A 20,955-nucleotide genomic window follows, 5' to 3' on the forward strand; every position below is an offset into this window, starting at 1 on the left:
AATTATAAAATGATGGTAAAGAGAAAAAGACAAGGAAAAAAAACAGTCAGCCCCACTAATATTACTCTGGATGGTAATTAGCTGACTAATGCAGCAGTGTGCCACCTGTCAGTGCTAGGTGAATAATCACTCAGCCTGTCAGCACAATCTGAACCGAATATTCACTCTCTGTGCACTGAAGTACTGCAAAAGCTTTACACACATGCAGGCGAAAGATCTAAGCATAGAGTTAAGGAACACCCTGTTTTACATTCAGCTAGTGCGCTCTGGCTCCTGGTCTGTCACGGTGGGTATACTTCTCCCTGGCAGCCCAGCGCCACAAACCAAGAGCCAAACATAGACTCTTCCATTGGCACACACACATATTCCAGTTTCCTGCCCCCTCTTTCCTCTCATTCCAAAGCTTTGCACAGTCATCAGATGCTTCTGATCTGAACCAAACTGTTTATAATCGATTCTTTAAAGGATAAGTTCTTTCCATCTCTTTCTTCCATTCTTCTCTCTCCCCCACTGCGTAGCTTGCCCACCCGACTCATTATTAAAAATAATTTTGTAACACTAGGAGCACTGGCAGGTCACATAGAATAAATGGATTCTCAGATCTCTCCATGCTTTGGAGTTGGCTTAATCTGTTTCCCTCCTCTTTTTCACCTTTTGTCCAAAGAGTACCTCACGCAGTAGGAGCCTAAATTGTCAAAAAAAGTCCTTCTTTGTGTAAATAAAATGACAAAAAAGAGGTCAGATGAAAGGAGTATGTGTGTATGTATGTGTGCTGGGGGCAGGGCACATGCTTAGCCTTCTCTAAAGCCCTTTGAAAGGAAATCTATTTCTTCCATGCCCCGCTGGAAAGGCCAACATAACATAAGCAATGGAGGAAGCCATGTTAGGTGGAATTTGCTATTCTGGGTCGTCACTATGACATCTTAGCTTTATACAATATTACTCAGAAAGCAGTTAAAATGTAACTTACCAATAATTTGCCATTTTTGTTGGATGTTTGACAACATAATGCACATTCAAGTTTAAAAATGAAAAGAGTGAGCGAGGTGCTCGGAGAGATCGGGATCAAATATTGTGAATTGACACATTGTAAAATTTAATTTGACTTGAGAAGTGAGGACAGTAAATCACCATGAATCTAAAAGCCATCAAAGGAGAGCCAGTAGCTTTTTACATTCAAAGAGGAGATTTTTACATTAGGCATTCATTCATTACTCAGCAAAAACCTAATTGATCCATGTCTCTGAGTTCTAGGGTAATAGCAAATTGATTGATTTAGCCTCAGGAGGAAAAATGTGGGAATCGTCTGGCCAAAAAGAACAGCAGAATCATCGGCTTTGAGCTGATGGATAAGACTGGAATAACAATGAATAAAGCGTGGTGGATCAAAGGTGAGATGTGTCAAAAACAGTTTATGAGGAATGGCAGATTAAAGCACCGCTGAAATTCTGCTATTATAGATGCCAGTTACCTAAAAAGACTTGCAGTCTCAACAGTATTCAAATTTAAAAGATTATCTAATTAAACTGGATTACATAACTAATAAAGCTAAGGAATTAGATGCCTTAAGCTAGCCCCAACTCTAAACCGACTCAGGATTAGCAGTATATTTTATGTTCATGGTTGAAGAATGAAATACAACCCTTGTAACACAAGTAATGGAACTTCAGCCTAAGAAGGGACATGCTCATTGCTTGTGTGGAGTACTTAATATAGATTAGAAGGAGGAACGACTACAGCCACCAATAATTCTTGCCATTTCTGTTTGTGAAGAGCAACAATATTTTTTTTTAAAAAAAAAGACTTAACAAGCCCCACCTATCCTTTAGATTGCTGTTTGCGTAAATCCAATCCATCGGCGGGCGTCTCTGAGGTTTTCTGTATTGATTACACCTCATTAGCCACACGTCTCCGTCCCACCAAGGGTGGACTCTGGGGGTCAATGGACAGCTGAAATGGAGCCAACAGCTCAATAGAATGACCATGGCAATTATGCAAGAGTCTGGGTTACACAAAAGTGGGTTCTCAGCTAGAAGATTTGCAGTAAATGAAGTGTGATCTGTCAGTAATTTAAGCTAAAATGACTGAAATGATCTTGAAAAACTCCATAACTTAGAATTTAACACAAATATCACCTCACAAATATTTCAGAGTACTTAGGGTTTTTTTTTTTTTTTTGCTTATCTGACACAACACTGCAATGTGACATAACTTAACCACAGTTGCATGAAGGATCTTTTCTAAAAGATTTTCTCTTGAGAGGCAAGTGCCGGCTAGGCACTATTGAAGTACTGTAATATTGTGTGTCTGTGGGTTGTTGTTTTTTTAAGTCTGACATGTTTTCTCAGTATTAAATATCCAAAAATGTACTTCAACTCAAAAATTAATCCTTAGAGCTGAGATCATCAGATCATCCTCAGATCTCTTACACTGACAGTCAACACCACGTACGGGCAGACTGTGCTGTTAATAGTATTAAATGATAGTCCTCTTGTTTTTACACATTTTCGCAAATGAAAGTTTTTTTTTTTTTTTACATGCACCATGCTCACACAGTGTAATTGTATAATTTTTGTTAATAAAAACATTTTTGAAATAATTTATTTTATTTCTTTATTTAGAGGCTGTAGGCTCCGTGGTGTGGTGGTTTATTTCCTTACGATTTCCTATGTGAAAGTTCCCCAGTTCAAGATTGGTAGGAGACACAAACCAAGTCTTGGAGTGTCACATGACTGGATAAATGGGAAGGTTGTGTCAGGAAGCATATCCAAGCTAAAAATCTAATTTGCACATCCATCCACTATAGTGACTGCCTGAAAGTACTGTTGTGTTTGGAATCTGCACTACTGTAAAAATTTAAATTTAAAGTATTTAGCAACCCCTCATTTCTTTATGTATTACTTCTTATGTATTATTTGGAAAATTTGAAATACAGTATACAGGGCAAAATCAGGATTTGTACACTTCTAATGAGTTTGAAAGTCGGTATGACCAAAACAGCCTAAACTCTCTTAAGATTTCTTGTAATTTCTTTAAGAAATCTTCAGGAATAGTTTTCCTGGCTATTCAAAGCGCTTCTTTCTGTTCTCTGTCAAGACGGTCCCCCAATGCTTCAGTAATTTTGAGGTCTGGGCTTCGGAGAGACCATTCCATGAGCTATAGTGTTCCATTGTGTGTTTTTTATCCAGGTATGCTTTCATTGCACTGGCAAAGTGTTTGGGATCATTACCATGATCAAAAATGAAGCTGTTGCCAGTCGGACACTTTCCAGATACAGTGTAACCCGACTTATGAATACCCCATGTCACGAAAAATTCAAGTTACGAAGGCACTGAACGGCAATATTTCTGCCCGTGTTACGGCAAAATGCCCGTGTAACGAAATCCGCTGGCTCTGATTGGCTGAGCCTACAATGCCCACAATGCCTTCCGAATCATGTGACAACCCCTTGGCTTCCGTACTTGCGCTTCGCTGTTCCACTTGAACGACGTATTGTTGTTCTAGTTAGCAATTAGCCTATAGCCTATCGTTCAGCATCGCCTCGTTCAAAAGGCGCGATGGGTGCTTTGATTTACGAAAGACCCTCGGGAACGGATTAATTTCGTAAGTTGGGGTTCCACTGTACTATAACATGAATGTATAAACTTTCCAGGATATAGCATGAATGTACTCTACTACTGAACATATTCTTCTACATTCATGAGTCCATTCATTTTGAGAAGATCCTAAAAACCAATGGCTGGCTAGACCGAAAGCATGACAGAGCCTCACTCGTGTTTTATTTATGTCTGTAGACACTGACTGTTGTGTCTCTTTCCTAACTTTTAAAATTTAAATTCACGCGTAATTCACGTGTAATTTGGCATACCTTGGCCAAACCATACCTGTTTCTCTTAATTAATTCGTCAGCCTTCCACTGAAACCATTTCTGATGAGGTTAATCAATTAAAGGCCCAGGTGCATCTCTCAGATCCAATGTCAGGCCTTTGTTGATTTTTATCTTTGTAACATGGTTTTCAGATTTTGTTTATCTGCAGTAGATATTTGTTTTTTATGCCTTTCACTTCTTTGCCCTCAACTTATTCAGTTTCCTCAGATATTTTAAGGTTACACTGCATACCATGCCAAGATATGTCAGGTTATCAGCTAACAGTTCATTGTATAAACTTAGTCAGTTTTTATAGATTCAGCTAAAGAAATGGAGGTAAAAATGTGTGTTTTGTATCAGGCAGCCTAAAGACTATTTAAAACCAGGTCTTTGTTAAGTTGTCTGTAATATGCAGACAACACCATTTTTCCCTTAAATTAGACGCCTTTTTATGCTTGAAAAATTTATTGTTCAGTTTAAAGTCACTTAAACAAGGAACAATGGTCAGGTACAAGGATTAGACCGAAAATGAGTGAAAAAGTAGCCAATGTCCAAAGTAAAGCTTTGAAGTCTGAAAAGTCTGAATAATTTGTTTAAGACCACTTTAAAAAAATAAAGCCTGGCTCCTTGGAAGCAAAATATAAGGCACTGAGGGTCTGCTCAACATTTTTGAGGAACACTACTGCGTATTAAAAGGGTAGAAGCTAATGTATTAAGAACTACTATGACAACTTGATAACTAATCAAAATCTTTTTATTTATAACCAAAGATCTGTTCAAAGATAGCTCTTCATTTATGACTATCATGACCTCATTTATTTATAATATTTTCTGTCCTTCTCGACTCAAAAAAATACAAGTGGAAAGGAAGGACAGGTGCCATATTTAATTGTGTTTTGGAAAACAAACGGGGAGCTGTAAAAGACATACAATGGAGTAGGGGTGGGTTTTGATTATCGATTTATCGAATAAAATGCTTGGATAACGTGATATAGATTCATTAAAATCCTGAATCGATTTTTTAATATAAATTTATTTTGCCTATCAAAAGAAAAAAGAAGAGAAAAGAAAGGAGAAAATTTTTTTTTTTTAATTTTGCCCAAAATGCCAGAATCTCAGGTTAAACCTCACAAAATTTCGACAACCACCAAACAGCTAAAACAGTAAGTGAGAGCAGGAACACAGATTCTGCACAAAGACGTAAGCACAAAGCGCGGACCCGTGGATCAGAATTAGTGAGATGTCGCCTTTCTCACCCGACGGCACGGACACGATCGGGTAAAGCTGTTAGTTTGATCTCTCTCCAAACAATATTGACCGAATCAGCAGCGAAAGAAGATCCAAACTACGCTTCACATAAACATCGTCATGGATTCCCTCTTACTTTTGCTTTTTTGCGTCCACCACGATAAAAATCACACTTCATGCACAGCTCTCTCTCCCTCTCTCGCTCTCTTGCTTTCTCTGTATACTTCAAGAACAGTTTCCCATCTAAAAATCTGTTTTCTGCATTATTCGCTTGCTTGTTACGCACAAGACTACCGTTGTTTAAAGCGCTGTCGGCCACTGTTTTTTTCCCTTTTACTTACTTCCGAAAAGAAAACCTAATTTCTGCCGTTCAATGGGCTACTGAACAAATTTTAACTTTTTAAAATTATGCAAAATGCAAAACGCTTAGCCATGTCTGTACTAAAACCGCTGTCACTTCAGAGGCAATGTTCATATGTTGATTAAAAGTTTTCTTTCGTTTTTGATGTACTGCAGAATATTTTTATAAAATTCCAGGCCAGGAAAATCACCTTCATGTTTATCTTCAGCTACTTTGACACAAAGACATCTGCTGTGATGCTCACACCTTTGATAAAGTCTCGCAAGTGTCAGCTTCCCTTTTATAGATACAAAAATATGTAAATGTACTGATATGAATTATAATATTTCTGACTGTCTAAGGCAAAATTTCCCAGATTCAAACTGAATTGATGTGAATCGGAATCGAATCGATTCTAGAAATCAGTGACGATACCCAGCCCTACAATGGCGCTCTGCAGTTTCCAAGAGGTTAAAATGAGCACAAGCCTGTGTGTACCGATAGTACTTCTATTGCTGCTCCTGCTGTGGCAGCTGTTGTTTTGTGTCTTTGAGCCTCTCCGCAGTACTCGACCATTATGTTTAGTTTTATCCCAAGGACTTTGTTGTTACCTGGGCCTCAGTTTCTGCTTATCTGGCTCTTTTTCTCTCGTTCTTTCTTCTTCCTATTTTTTCTCTCATGTAATGTCTGTCTCTCTCTTACACTTTCTGTCAGCCCCCAAGCTTCAGTTTTGAGTTTTGATAGCAAAGTTATGAGCCTGTCAAAGTTCTCCCTGGTGACTGAAGTTGGATGTGGGTGTCTTAAAGAGTTCAAAATTGAATAACTTAGAGGTTGTGACATTGCCGATCAACATATTATCTGTAGGGAATTCCACTGGGATGCAGTAAGACAAACTGTATGCTTGGTAGTTTTGCTCTTAAAATGCCGTACATTGTATCAAAGTAAAAATAGAAGTAAGATGGCACATGCAATCCATAGTGTTCGTGCAATATCAGTTATCTTACTGTAGTGTATTATAGCCATTCAATATATTTTGGATGGTTTTAGCTTTAGTGTCCTTTTTGTAGGTGAAATGCAAAGGCCGCCTCTCTAGGGAGCGATCGCATACTTTCGAAATCCATTTATCGCACCTTCAATTAAAAACAAACCCATAAACTATCAAATTATGGTCTTTGTATTTTGCTCCCTTTTTATGGTTTTATATTATCTCATGCAGCTACGGTTCAGAGGCCGTAGGCCATCAATTGATATTCATTTTCATGTGAAATTTTCTTCTTTAATATCATCTGAGCTAAACCATCTGCATTCCAAGTTGGCAGATGTTTTTCTGAAGGACAAAGTTGCAGCAGTGAAACATGATACGAGATAATGAGTCACTAATTTTTAATATTTCCAGCAGCAATATTTAAAAATTATATTGTACTGGATCCCACAAGGTATTTGGTATTTGGATAATGACACCAGTGACTTTTGACAAGGACACAATACTTCTGACTGGATAATGTTGGACTCAACACCTGAACCTTAACTGAAAAACAACATGAAATAAATTCTGATACACTAAAGAACTCTAATATGTTCAAGTTTCTGGATCTATGAGAAAATCTGACTGTACTCAGTGTTGGGGAGTAACGGAATACATGTACCGCCGTTACGTATTTAAAATACAAAATATGAGTAACTGTATTCCGTTACAGTTACCGTTTAAAAAGGTGGTATTCAGAATACAGTTACTTTGTTGAAATAAATGGATTACACTGCGGTACTTTCCTGTTTCATTTTGTCGCGGGTCAGGACTGTTTGGGTTTTGTTTGACAGCTACGTTCTGTTGTTCCAGGCGGCAGCGTTACGGTTGCCATGGTTACAGGGCGACACGCTCTCTCTCTGCGGCTGTGTGTTTCCTGGGTGAGAGAGCGCCTTTTCCTTGTTGTTGTGCTAAGCTAACAGGCAGAATGCTACAAGCATAGCTCTAAAGAATGTTGCATCATGGGCAGTGTAGTCCGTGTTGCAGGGAGAATGGACTGTCATACACGTTATGGGTCTGTGAGCGCGAGGAGGGAGAAAAAGGCGAGTGGAAAGGTACGAGTTGTCATCGAGGAAAAACGGGAGCTGGAAGCATGTAAATATAATAATAACCACTTCAGCCAAGAAGAGTGCCTGACGAGCCCAGTTGTAAGTAAGCTATTAAGACTCGACTGTACACCGTGTTCCTGTTTTCCTCCAAAACATTAAGCAGCCTTTCAACTCCTCTCTCTGTCTCTCGCAAGAAAAGTTGACCCACACAACAAAGTAAAGCTATTTTTTGGCTACGAGCCGACAGGGACCCCGCCGTATCAGTCAGAGGTCCCTTTACTACAGTTCGGAGTCGCGGACTGTTACAGGAAAAATGTTTCTATGTTTCTTTACCTTCTTTTAAATGTGCAAGCATGCCCTTTTGTCTATGGTTAGATTAGTTTAGAATTATCTTTTTAGACTTTCTCAGCAAAGACATACTGTTTTGGGACATATTGTTTTAGATTGTTTTATCTCTCACAGCCTTCTCCCAGCTCTCTGCTGACGAGACTAGCGCCACATATGGAGTTGTTTATTTTATTTGTTTTGTATTTTCTTATCCTGTTCTCACTGTCTTTCCTATAAAAATTACCAAGCCACTGTGCATGGTGTGAGTTGTTCTTAGCAGCTCACCCGTGTACACGTTTGATAAAGAAAGTAACTTTGTCTCATTGTGTCTTTATTTCTCCTGGGTTTTTTACAGAGTTTTCCCCCAACATTTCTTGGTCCTTCGGAGCCGGAGCGCCTCCATCGTGTCCCATCTCCGTGACCAGTCCACGTTGCTCGTCTGTCGACAGCCCACACACTAGGTGTGTGGTCAAAGACCAAGGGCGTTAAATTCGAGTCTTGGCCAACGTTCTTAGAAAGCGACCCACGGTGGTGGGGCCCGATCGAGGTGGACCAGACCCGGCGACACTGACCAGGTAGATACAGACACACTGACACAATCTTGCGTAAAATCGTATTTTAAATTCAGGGAATTTAAAATAGCGAAAGTAGCTCGTCGCGACTGGAAGCTCCCCACTTCTGTGGGTTTAAAGTAGCTCGTCGGCTGGTAGCTTGGAGCTCGTCGACTGGAAGCTCCCCACTCTTGTGGGTTAGGTTTGGAGCTCTGAGTAGCTCCCCCCAGCTGGGTCAAGGGAATAAGTAGCTCGTCTACAGAAAGACTGGCAGCTCCCCTTATTATAAGGGTTCCGATCGCGCGAATAAGTGTGAATGTGAATGTGTGTGTGTATTGTTTTAATTAACGGAGCAAGCTGAATTTTCACGGTCCAATAAGAGACTGAGCTGCTCCTACTGTGTTTTTCTTTTACTGCTATTCACTGACGTGCTGGTGAGTTGAGAGAACGGTCGAGTTCCGTCTCGTAAAGTTCACACCGCTTTTGGAAATAGTCCGAAAGTAGAAGGGCGTGTGAGCAACCACTCTCGTCTCTAATACCAGCGAAGGTGATAGCAGCTGTATTGTGTATATATTACTTAAACAAAAATAAGTAAATACATAATTAAGATGGGTAATCAAGCAAGTGAAATTAAAACTCATTCCTGCTGACGAGCAGTGGTGAGAAAAGAAAAGTCCAGACGCCGGACAAAAACTGAGAGATTTAAGAAAACAAAATATAAACAGTCGGGAGAACAGAATCCAACTGCCAGTTTAGTAAAACCAGAAGACGAGACACTGTGCAGTCCCCACAATCCTTTTAGTAAACCATCACTCATTCCTGCAGCCGCATCTGCAGCAACACCCATATCAGGAAGAACATAATAATCCCTTATTAAGTGAAAACTAGAGATCAAAGTAGTTTGAAGTAGTTTAAAAGGGTTGAAAACAGACCCCACTGAGTAGATATAAATATAAAAAGTACGAAATAAAGATAAACAAAGGGAAAATTACAGTAGAAATGATCTTTAGAGTATTTGAAATTAATAATAGCAAGGATAACAACCTGTAAAGTGATATTAACAATGAAACACAGTTGGCATGATGACCATGCCCAGCATGTATAAAATTAATATAAAGCAAATAATTCACACGAAAATATTTTAATAAAATAAATAAGGTATATTAAGGCTGTGTCATTGTTCAGCCAAGGACAGTGTGTGAAAAGGTAACTGTCTCCACCCTGGGAAAAGGATGATTCTGCAGGTCATCTGAAGCCCTTGATGGATACAAAATAAAATATAAATAATATATTATAATAGAACTGCCTGGTCCGCCATGCAACAGAGAGAACAAATGTGACCGCAGATTGGATGAATTCTAAATTATCTGTTTGCTGAATAAGATGATCCTAACTAACAAATTGGCTCAGGAGTAGTATAATGGTACACACTGATAAAATATTATAATATGCTATTGCTGTTATATAAGACAAAGGGTATAATATTAACAATGACATAATATTAATATGAAGAGGCACCTTAATCAGTTATGATGTGAGGTGAATAATTGTTAAGCAGTAGTCTGCATCAAGCTTAAGGTTTGCTGAAACTCAGTGTAATGACATGTGAGATGAAGACAATACAGAGAATAACTAAACTAATGAAGTGCATAGAGGCACTTGACCAGCTTGAAACCTATCATCCTAGAATGACACATTGCTGAGATATAGAGCACACCTATAATAACAACCAATAAGCAAAACCCTGTAGACAACAGCTAAAACTACAGGATTGAGAAGCTGAATTAAATATGTAGACACTGCTAAGCTGATGAGCATGTTACACATTTTCTTTTCTTTTTATTTATTTGTTTCTTTTAGAGCAGAAGCTGCTGTAACACACCCAAAGAAAGACTCTAGGTCTGACCAACCGTCTCAGTCGTGGGCAAAAAGATGTCAGTCAATAAAATTCTAAAAGATAATTTGTTGACAAAAAATATATCAAGAGATAAAAGATAAAACAGTCCAGTGTCCCACTTATGAATTGTATAAAAACACACAGTCCCAAGGCCAGAGCCAGCTATGCCACACAGCCAAGTTGCACTCCACATGTTGCCTTTAACAGGGTTAGAAGTTGTCCTTGGAGACCCACCACCCTGCAAGCATATAGTCAGTGGTCACTCAAGCCTCTGCAACCCTGCTGCCTTTAGGCTGTGGCATATAATAGGCCCTGGCCTGCACAGAGAGACAAAACGACACACCTAATATAAAATTCATAGGGCAAAACCCATCCATCCCAAACATATCTGATTTCATCACATTACATACCTGCACAGAGAGACAAAACAACACAGCAGTGTTTGTAGTGTGGGCTATAAGAAGACCAGTGTATCAGTGCAATCAAGTACACCTGCCTCTAATTAGTCCAACCCCATTCCAGCCATTGGCTCACCAAAAATGTGACACACACAAAACCACTCCCAACCCAGTGCAACTTCACACAATAATATGGAGCTGAATTAACACAGGCACATTAGTCTACCATGTTACAAGCTGCATGCTATTACAAGCCAACATATGCAGACTTCTGCTTTGTTCGGGTGGCAGCATTTTTCTTTTGTGTCCTGACACGTTTATGTTTTTTGGTTTTGTTTGATTATTTTGTTGGTTTTGGAAACGAATTTAAACGAACTTGTGACCATACTTGAGAATCACAGTGACACATAGTGATTAGGCATATGATTGAAAAATGCCTAGGTTTAGAGCTGTGAGCTATGAGCTGTGAGCAATGCAAAGTTAAATATATATATTTGTATAAATGGGAAACAACCCTAACTTGAAAGTTTGAAATGTGTGAGATCCATGCATTGTTTGAAGAACTAGAAATTATCTAAAACTGCCTTAAGTGAAAATGTAGAGTTGCATCTATTCTCCCAAACAAAAAAACAAAAAACAAAAAAAGGGAGAAGCATTCTGTAACTTAAAAATAAGGCTGACTGTTGACAACAGACTAAAACACTAATTCGCAGGTGGCTATCAGGAACAGAGAGGCGAGCAAAGTCACAAACACCAAGGCCGCAGACAGCCACGCAGAAACAGCAGATAACATAGAGACAACGCCTGCTAGAACCGTGGAGAGGAAGGTCACTTCACACGAGATTGTTGCGCATGTGAAATACACAAAGATAAACAAATAACCATTTATATAGACAGCCAGTATGTTTTCTCTGCTGTGCATCATTTTGCAAAAAATCTGGAAAACCAGAGGAATGATTACACCAACTGGCAAACCAGCATGCCAACCTCTTACAACGCCTACTGACTCTTTCATTACTACAGGCAACAATTTTGCTGACAGAGCAGCAAAATAGGCGGCACAACAGGCAAACATCACATTGATGGCAGTAAACACACATCAGATTCCACTGGATGTGTTGAAAAATGAACAAAAAGCAGCAAGCACAGCAGAGCAGGCAAAATGGCTAAAACACGGTGCAGTTCTGACAAACGACTTAATGATGTGTTATGGCAAGCCAGTGTTGCCAAAATTCCTCCACAAAATGGCGGCATTAGTGACTCATGGCTGTACGCATTTGTCAACGGGGGGACTGACCAGTATTGTCAACTCTCATTTCTACACTGTAAATTCTACACTGTAAATTTTGAAACCTCAGCAAAACAATTTGTCAGAACATGCATGACGTGTCAAAAATGTAATGCTCAGGGAAACCTGAGACCACACAATCCATATGGACTTTATTGAGCTAAATGAATGCCAAGGGTAAAAATACACCCTAGTGGTTATAGATGTATTCTCAAAGTGGCCAGAAATCTACCCAGTGAAAAAGGCAGATACAATTTCAGTAGCAAAATGTATGTCTAAGTTGTAGGAAAATAAAGAGATGATTGTAAATGACGAAGAATGTAATGATGTCTATCAAGTGTCTTGCAGATCACAGCCCGGTGACTGGGTTCTGATCAAAGTGCTCCAAAGGAAAAACTGGAGCTTGCAAAATAGCGGAACGACCATCTTGCATCCATCAGAGCCAGTAAGTGAAGCCATCTAAACACAGCTGACGGCAGGCTTGCCCACTTGTTGTGATCTCGCCCGGTGGAGGGGTCAGCTTTCCTGGCCGGGGGGTCTACTCGCGACAGGAGGGTGTGTCCCGTCGTCATGAGGTGGTGGCTCTTAACAACTGCAGCGGCCCTGACCATGGCCGGGCTCCTCACCTTTGCTTCCGTGAGGGACAACAAGTCACGCTATATGGAGAAAAGGCAGACACTGTATGACAAAGGAAAGTACACCAAGTTTCCCCATGGCTACGCCACTAACTTCTGGTGGCAGTTTATGAACACTACAGCTCATTTGAATAACAAAACTGACTGCTATGCATGTACCCATATGCCCCTATCCTCACAGACGTCTGGCCTGTGGCCGTACAGCATACCTGAAGATCGCAGTTGGTGTCTGTTGGGCCTGGCAACACATCCAGGCTACGGTACTCTTTGGTCCAAAGCCAACTACAGCATCCCAGCAAAAGCAACCTGGAGGTCATCGTCACTCACAAATGTGAACTGTTCTGGACAGACCTACCTACTGACCTGGCCCCAAGTCTCAGACCCACTGCCTGATGTAATTCTACTGAACAAACTGAACGCATCACAACTGCCAGTATGTGTGATGAACAATGGATCGCGGGCAGTGGGGGAGCTGCCTACTCACCTATGTAAGTCCATATACACTTTCTGCCCACCAAGGAACGAGAGGAAGTGTATGACCTGTTCAATCAATGCCACCTGTGCCAGTAACACGACGCTGATGGGCCTAAACTGTCGCTCCGACTACAGCTACCGAATGCCACTACAAACAAAGACTCAGTACCAGACAGGATGTGCACGGACGGCACCCAGCAGCAGAGGAACCAGAGTTTTGGCTGACTGGTACTTCCTATGTGGCAACAAGGCTTATCTGTCACTCCCTGAAGGTTGGGGAGGTCTGTGCGCCCTGGTGGAATTATCAGATCACGTTTTCTTCATGCAAAGTGTTGCACATCACCCAAGCAGCCGGCAGAGACGTGAAGTGGACATCGCCTCCCCCAATTCTTTCGGCATTACCGTGGACACTGGAGTGCCGGGAGAGTTTCGCATCTGGGGAGGAGGAGTGAAATTCTTACAGAGCTTGATCCCCGGCATTGGAGTTGCCGAGGTGCGGGATCACGTGGAAATCAACCGATATGCTCTGCTACGACACATCAACTTAACTAAGACCCTGGGAACCGCCTTAGCAGGAGAACAGCAGGCCATCAGAACGATGGTGCTGCAGAACAGACTGACACTAGACCTGCTAACAGCATCACAAGGAGGAGTTTGCAAGCTGATCGGGGAAACATGTTGCACTTTTATCCCTGATGGATACGAAACTGGAGGAGACATTTATGAAGCTTTGCAGAATTTGACCGCTCTGCAAAAATATGTCACTGAACACACACCTGGAGCAGCTACAGCACAAAGCTGGCTGGACTGGCTGTTCAGCGGTTCATGGCCGGCTGCTGTAGCAAAGCCATTTTTCCTTCTAGGTCTCATCATGATAGCACTGCTCATATTAGTGTTGTGTGTGTTGCCATGCCTAAGAGTAATGATTTCACAGATGATAACAACTACAATGACTGCTTATGTTGCCGTGCCTGAAGAAGAACAACATCCCGTTGCAATTCTGTTAGAGGAGAACTTGTACTAGCTGCTAATAAATGACGTGGTGATTAAAAATGACTTGTCAAGTGATCATGCACTGATTAAAACATTAGTAGGTTATGCAAGTTTTCATGCTTTTATTTTTTGAAGTTTTCATTTTACATATTAGGTTTTCATCATTTTTAAATATAAAGTTTTCATTTTACTTTTCACCCTTTTATTTTTTGTAAGTTTTCGTTTTAAAATATATCCTTTATTTTTTGTAGTTTTAGTTTTATTATTTTTTCTTGTTTATTCCACTTGTTATTTCATTTACTATGTTTTTCTTTGTATTATTTTCTTTTGTTTTATTCTTTAGACCAAATGACTGCCATTTCTGCTATGCTGACATTTTGAAAAATTAAAAAATTGTTTAAGATACTTAATAAATAACCTTCACAGACAATTGTTGTATACATTTAAAACAAGTTAAAACAGGAGGGAATGTTACAGGAAAAATGTTTCTATGTTTCTTTACCTTCTTTTAAATGTGCAAGCATGCCCTTTTGTCTATGGTTAGATTAGTTTAGAATTATCTTTTTAGACTTTCTCAGCAAAGACATACTGTTTTGGGACATATTGTTTTAGATTGTTTTATCTCTCACAGCCTTCTCCCAGCTCTCTGCTGACGAGACTAGCGCCACATATGGAGTTGTTTATTTTATTTGTTTTGTATTTTCTTATCCTGTTCTCACTGTCTTTCCTATAAAAATTACCAAGCCACTGTGCATGGTGTGAGTTGTTCTTAGCAGCTCACCCGTGTACACGTTTGATAAAGAAAGTAACTTTGTCTCATTGTGTCTTTATTTCTCCTGGGTTTTTTACAGAGTTTTCCCCCAACACTTTACTACAGTTCGGAGTCGCGGACCTTCAGTAATAGTAATAAATCACACAGCAATAGTACATTCACGTTGCTGTAAAAAGCATGATAATATATTAAGTAATCCAAAGTATTCAGAATACGTTACTGTCATTGAGTAACGTAACGGAATACGTTACAGAATACATTTTAGGGCATGTATTCTGTATTCTGTAATGGAATACATTTTAAAAGTAACCTTCCCAACACTGACTGTACTACACTGCAGATTCTTTTGGAAAAAGCTGCCTTACGTACTACTGTTGTTTATCTACCATTTTTGTCAGCAAACTGCTCCCACAGTAGGTAGCAGTGATCTTTTGTCTCTGGCTATCTTCAACACCCAGGGACTACCTAGTGAGCCACACTGCCTGTGCTAGCTAGAAAACAACCAGAAGCTGCCAACAGCGTTAATCACAGCTTTAATGCTTCCATACTCTGGGATTTGGAGGTGGAGGCTGGTGAGACTGGTTACCTTACCCTTTCCTAACACGCTGAAGCTTCTTTCCACACCATTAGTGCTCTATGCTGAGCTGTTCTATCCAGGTCTACAACCGTACAAATGTACAGCAGAGCGCTGTGAAGTACCATCTGCTATAAGCGCAACTAACTACAGTAAATGTGAACACATCAGCACATTAGAGCAGCCACACCATGTGAGCATGCAGCCCACCTCTCAACTACATGGTTTTATAGCACTTGGGGGAAAAACACATTAAAAATTCCACAATAAAGAAACACTGGAGGACAAAGAATGTAAGAGTTGGACTGAGGGCTGATTTTACTAAGCTTAATCATGGCTTCTTTCCAACACATTCTGAGGATGTATTAGATCGCTTTCAAGACAGGATTCTCAGGCGATATCAATTTATTAATACAGTGTCATCCTCACTTGCCACCTGCATGAGCATCTGTTGGATAGTTGTTCTTTTAAGACTAGTTCCTACTCCTACAGTAGGCTGCCACTGTTTGTAATGTGCAAAATTTGTATGTATGTGTCTTATTGTGTGTGTGTGTGTGTGTGTGTGTGTGTGTGTGTGTGTGTGTGTGTTCTTTGCAACTGTCATCCCACCACATTTCTTCTTGCTCAAGCTGCATTGTCTCTACCTACAATCCTTTGGTGCTCTTTTTCTCTTATTCTTATTCTCAATCAGTTAAGGCCCTGATATTGTCAAATTTTCATGGCATAATTTAAAATCTGCTTCTTTCATTTACGGTAACCACTGTCAGAGGTACTCGGATAACAACATGGGAACCTATCGCTAGTTTGATGACTTAGCCTCTGCGGGCAATAACCTATTTTTCTAGCCTTCTGGTATAGTCAGCGGGTACATTGTTTACAAATGGAGACAACCCTAAAAAAGCTGAATAAAAGTGCAATTGCTTATTATATTTTTCACAAAATCGTTGATGATTTGGAAATTATGTTACAGCTCCGCTTTTGTCTATACACTGATTCTTTTAACTACAGCTTATCATGTGCACTGTCAATAGACCTCAGACTGCAAGTGAAGTCTAAACAGAACAGTACACAGGATCTGTCTACACATAATCACATTTTTCACACTTATAAAATCAGCTAACTGTGGGTAAGTTGTCACTAAAAACTACAAATGTCTTAAGAAATATCGATCAGCTCTTAAGTTCTGTTAGACCGTACTGTGGCACAGACAGCACTGGTAAATGTCAGTGCACTTATAAGCTCTGTTTCCAGCTGGAATAGGCAGATATTGTCGGGCAAAAAAGTTTTGAAAAACAGTGCAGTACGAAACTATAAAATAAGCAAAAAAAATCAAATTAATATTAAACAAAAGACACAAATGTCTTCTTTCTACATTTTAGCATTCTTCAGCAAGTGAAAGAGACAGTGTCATAGCCTTAAACTTCATAGTGTTGGCAAAACTTTTATTGTATTACCAGAATTTAGTGAGATTGACAGCTGTAGTGTGAGAATCAGTTATTATATAATCAGTAATTCTGGCTCTTACTCGGCTGAAACAACAAAAAAAGTACATTAACTACTGTCACCCGCGGTTACACAGTTGTATTGCAGCTTTACAAGATCAGTTCGTATACTTTATCACAAATACTAAGGTCACAAAGCTTTCAGGTAATAACTGTATCTGAAAGCATTCAGTAAATAGGATAAAGACAGAAAATATTTCACAGCGTTAATTTGTTCTAACTTTGTACTTACATGGAACGTGTTGTGGCAATGACCCAGGGCTCAGTAAACTATATAATGGTTTACTGTCCAATTCTGAAGGGGGATGGAAGAATCTGGAAGGATGGAGCACCATCGATTGAAATTATGATAAAGCGCTGTCTCTGTAAATCTCTCCTTTTAATATATTTGCAAAGTCAATTCCCAAAAGCAGACTTCAGTGAACAGCGCTCAGCTAAACTTCACGGCACAGTAAACTATATAAAGGCCCATTTTGTATCACTAGCATGATTAGATGACCCATAGGTCTCAGCTGATTCTGTTTACGTGCGCAACTCACCGCTTTGAAGTCTTCAGCTGCACATTCCTCCCCTCTATATGAGCAGGAAAGCAGCATGTCCTTAATGTCGTGGCCTGTCCGGTCATAAAATTCACGCATGTTGAAAGGCCGAGGCTTATAGCTGTCAAAGTCCGCTCTCTCCTTTAGGATTTGCAGGACATTTTCCTCCACCAGGTGTGGGTCCCGAATCTCATACCTGGACAGAAAGATTCTACACTTAGTCAACATTGATCACAAAATACACACATGTGCACAACTAACACACAAGTCTAATGTACTTAGGTTTTGCAAATTCAATATCACAAAAAGGATTTTGCCTCATTAAATTAAAAAAAAAGTAACATTTTAGGTTGTTCTTTTTCTCTATAAGAATTCTTTTTTCAAACTGCTTACCTTGAGCTTACAAAATCCACTTTGTCAGATTGTAATATTAAACATCCTGTTATTCCTTATTTTCTCACTCAAAGTATTAAATGCAGTTAAGGTTGTTAAAGAAGCAAGACACAACCTTAGTTGTACCTCTGTCACATCTAAAAAGATGGATTTTAAGAATTTTGCAGGTACACACGTTTTTCTGGCAGAAGAAACATTAATAACACAGATGCAGCAACAAGTGGATATCTACCGTTCACCTTAAAAAAAGGTGTACATACATGTCAGCATCATCAGAAGAGCAGCTAGAAAGCTCTCACAATATCATCTTAGTTTTATGAAACTGACAGCTTAACTGTGGCATACCAGTCTCCATGGAGTGCAGGAAAGCAGCTCATTATTTACAGGATGGGAATATTTCATTTCAGACAATTACTTTAATCGGTCTGTTAAACAATTAGGGTTATATGTGGTGGCAGAGCGATCATGTAGAAAACAATGTTCAGAATGCTGCTTTCAGGCTGATGATCCTCCACACCTACTATTTAGTGTAAATAAATAAATCTTCATCTGCTGCAATTTTTTTCAAAGTGAAAAATGGATCAATTTTACCATGTTCCACCTCTCATTTCCCCTGCAAACAAATAAGAAAAAACATGACAAAGAAGCAGTAATTTGCGTGCATCAATGCACACAGAAATGAAACAGAAGAAAAACACTGTGGAAATCATTTATGCTATGCCTTAATTTGACAGCTACCATCAACCTCTAGTGCCTGCTCACAGTCATTCACTGATACAACGTAACCTCAATTAAACAGTATGGCCCCGCGCAGCGAAAAAGTGGCCCATTGATGACCCCTGTTGAGCAATGGGCCATCAGTGGTACAAGCATCCAAATTATAGAGCGCTAAAATTAAGCACTACTGACAGCCACTTGTGAGATCATTGTTGTAGGACACTGAGAGTGAAGAGGACAGCTTCTGTTTTTTCAAAATTGAATTACTGCAAAATACTAAGGTAGAGTCCTGAATTCATATGTGATGTTGAGCAGAAGCAGTAATATCATGACCAGGTTCATATATTGTTTTATTGTAAGAATTTTGGACAACTCGTTTTGCACTAGCAAACATGAATAAGTTTATCCCCAAGCTGAAGAAGTGAAAACCAGAGACGGAGAAAGACAAAGGCATACCCTTCTCTTCCTGTGCCTGACAGTAAATCTGTGAATGACTTTGTGGACACTGACGACAGAGTTGTTTGTCATGAGCATGGGCACTATTTCAAACCATAATTGGTGGTAAAGCTTAATGGATTTTTTAAAAATTCCACAAGGTCAAGCTTTGTCTATGATAATGAACAAGATTTTGTCGCTTGATGATGGGAATAACATAAGCTGATCCATGAATAAAAAAATGAAATGTTACATTACTTCTTTGGGAGCACTGCGTTAATATTCAGCTGGAGATGTATTTTTGATTTATGCCCAAACCAAATGTAATATGTTTCACTGTTGCTACAGTGCTTTTTCCTGGTAGAGACTAAATGAAAAAGATTTTCACAACATGAGGTGGTATGCGCTGTAATTTAAAATGAGGGTTGTTCTCCTGCTCATAACACCGAACAGAGACGGTCATGCTTCGTGTTGAATGGAGTTCACAGCGCTTTGACAGACAATATCGGGACTATTATTCTGCTCAAGATTTAAAATGAATGCCAAGTGATACAGTTTTAAAATTCAACATCGGAACATCAGAGATCTTTTTTAACATTAACAAATCAACCAGGATTAACTCTAGCTGATTATAACTTCTTCTTTTTTATCGCTACAGTTTAAATTTTCAACGAGAATAGCAGCTGCTGGTTGCTATTTATCTTTTAAATCAGAGTTTTTTCCACAATTTGAATAAAAAGCAGTAACTGGTATGACACAACAGCCAAAAAACAAGACAGTTAAGCACTATCTTTGATACAGATTATAAATTAAAGATAGTGGATCTATGTGGTACTTATTTTCTAGTATAGTTCACTTTTCATTAATTTACTACAGGCCAAAAGAGTGTTGCGTACAATTAAACGGTTATACTGTAAGTAATAAGGGGTGTTAGAGAAAAACATGTTCATATCATTTCAGAGTGAAGCTAATGCATAATTTTTTTTTCCAGAAATAAGTTATTCAAACAATAAAAGGATAAAATTGAAAACCAGAGGATTAGTGATGTAGTAGCTCATCTGGCTCCTGATTCTTCACAGTTTACAGGTTACTGCTTTTTGAAAAGTACTGAAACTGAAAGAAAGTGATACATTTTTATACTGTTTCTTTTTAAGAAGGAGCCCTTCTTGGTTTCAAAATGTTTGATGTGTTCTTTGGAAGGCATATAATGAACTCCAAGGTGCATCCTGGAGCATATTGCCACACTGCAATTTTTCAAAATAAGGAAACATGTTTACCTAAATGTTAAAAAGCGAAGCAGTCCAAAGAGAAAAGAAGCATGACTGGTCAAGCAAAAAAGAGCAGGAAAATTTCACGACTGAGAAACCCCCAGAAACAATAGTAGTGGAGGAGGAAACCAGGAAAACCACACTTTTCCCAAATGTTAACACAATACTCTGGCTACAGTAATCAAGGCTTTGAATGCCGTTTCCTGTACGGCATCAAAGTTGTCATTAAAAAAGAATAATAGAGCAAAAGTAAGAGAAGGAGGTAGAGAACAATGAAAACCTGCTATATAAAGTCAAGATGAGAAACTTGCTAAAAGAATTGGACAAACTGTGGTGGTTACTCCAAGAAATAAATGTCACCTAGTAAGGATACAAACCTTTCTCTGTGAATGTGGTTTTAATATTTTCAGTATTTAAAATGGAAGTATGATTACTACTGTCTATGTATTACTTGTTTCAGACGTGAGTTTAAAATTAGAGGACAGAGTGGTACTAATATCATAAATATCTGTCAGTGGAGCCATTTACAAATTGTCATGTTTTTAGTAATGTTGGTCCCTAAAAGCACTCTGACAATCACAACTCCAGTACTCTTGCCCACATGGGAACTACATCACAACACTGTCACACTCTATTCTAACAAGAAGCTAGCCTGTTGTGGTA

The 20,955-nt window shown here is 39.3% G+C and overlaps 2 protein-coding genes across 2 annotated transcripts in view; one reads left to right on the top strand and one right to left on the bottom strand.

Moving 5' to 3' along the window:
* The window catches only part of asic1b (acid-sensing (proton-gated) ion channel 1b), a 203,334-nt gene that overhangs the window by 178,377 nt on the left and 4,002 nt on the right, over positions 1-20,955 (bottom strand). Inside the window, exon 2 of the mRNA XM_085354645.1 lies at positions 17,480-17,675. Within this exon, the coding sequence (XP_085210771.1) occupies positions 17,480-17,675 (196 nt within the window). The remainder of the gene's footprint in view (positions 1-17,479; positions 17,676-20,955) is intronic.
* On the top strand, positions 8,068-14,167 carry LOC146632748 (uncharacterized). The gene is made up of 2 exons (XM_085353483.1): positions 8,068-8,431; positions 11,416-14,167. The coding sequence occupies exon 2, from the start codon at positions 12,561-12,563 to the stop codon at positions 14,121-14,123; it is 1,563 nt and encodes a 520-aa protein (XP_085209609.1). The 5' UTR covers positions 8,068-8,431; positions 11,416-12,560; the 3' UTR covers positions 14,124-14,167.

The sequence above is a fragment of the Diplotaxodon limnothrissa genome, linkage group LG5 (assembly GCF_057381915.1).
Source record: "Diplotaxodon limnothrissa isolate DT_005_m linkage group LG5, D_limnothrissa_male_GT1.1, whole genome shotgun sequence".
Taxonomy (NCBI): Eukaryota; Metazoa; Chordata; class Actinopteri; order Cichliformes; family Cichlidae; genus Diplotaxodon; species Diplotaxodon limnothrissa.

What these genes read in the sequence shown, in the direction of transcription:
- LOC146632748 (XM_085353483.1), top strand. Translation starts at nt 12,561, where the DNA reads ATGAGGTGGTGGCTCTTAACAACTGCAGCGGCCCTGACCATGGCCGGG.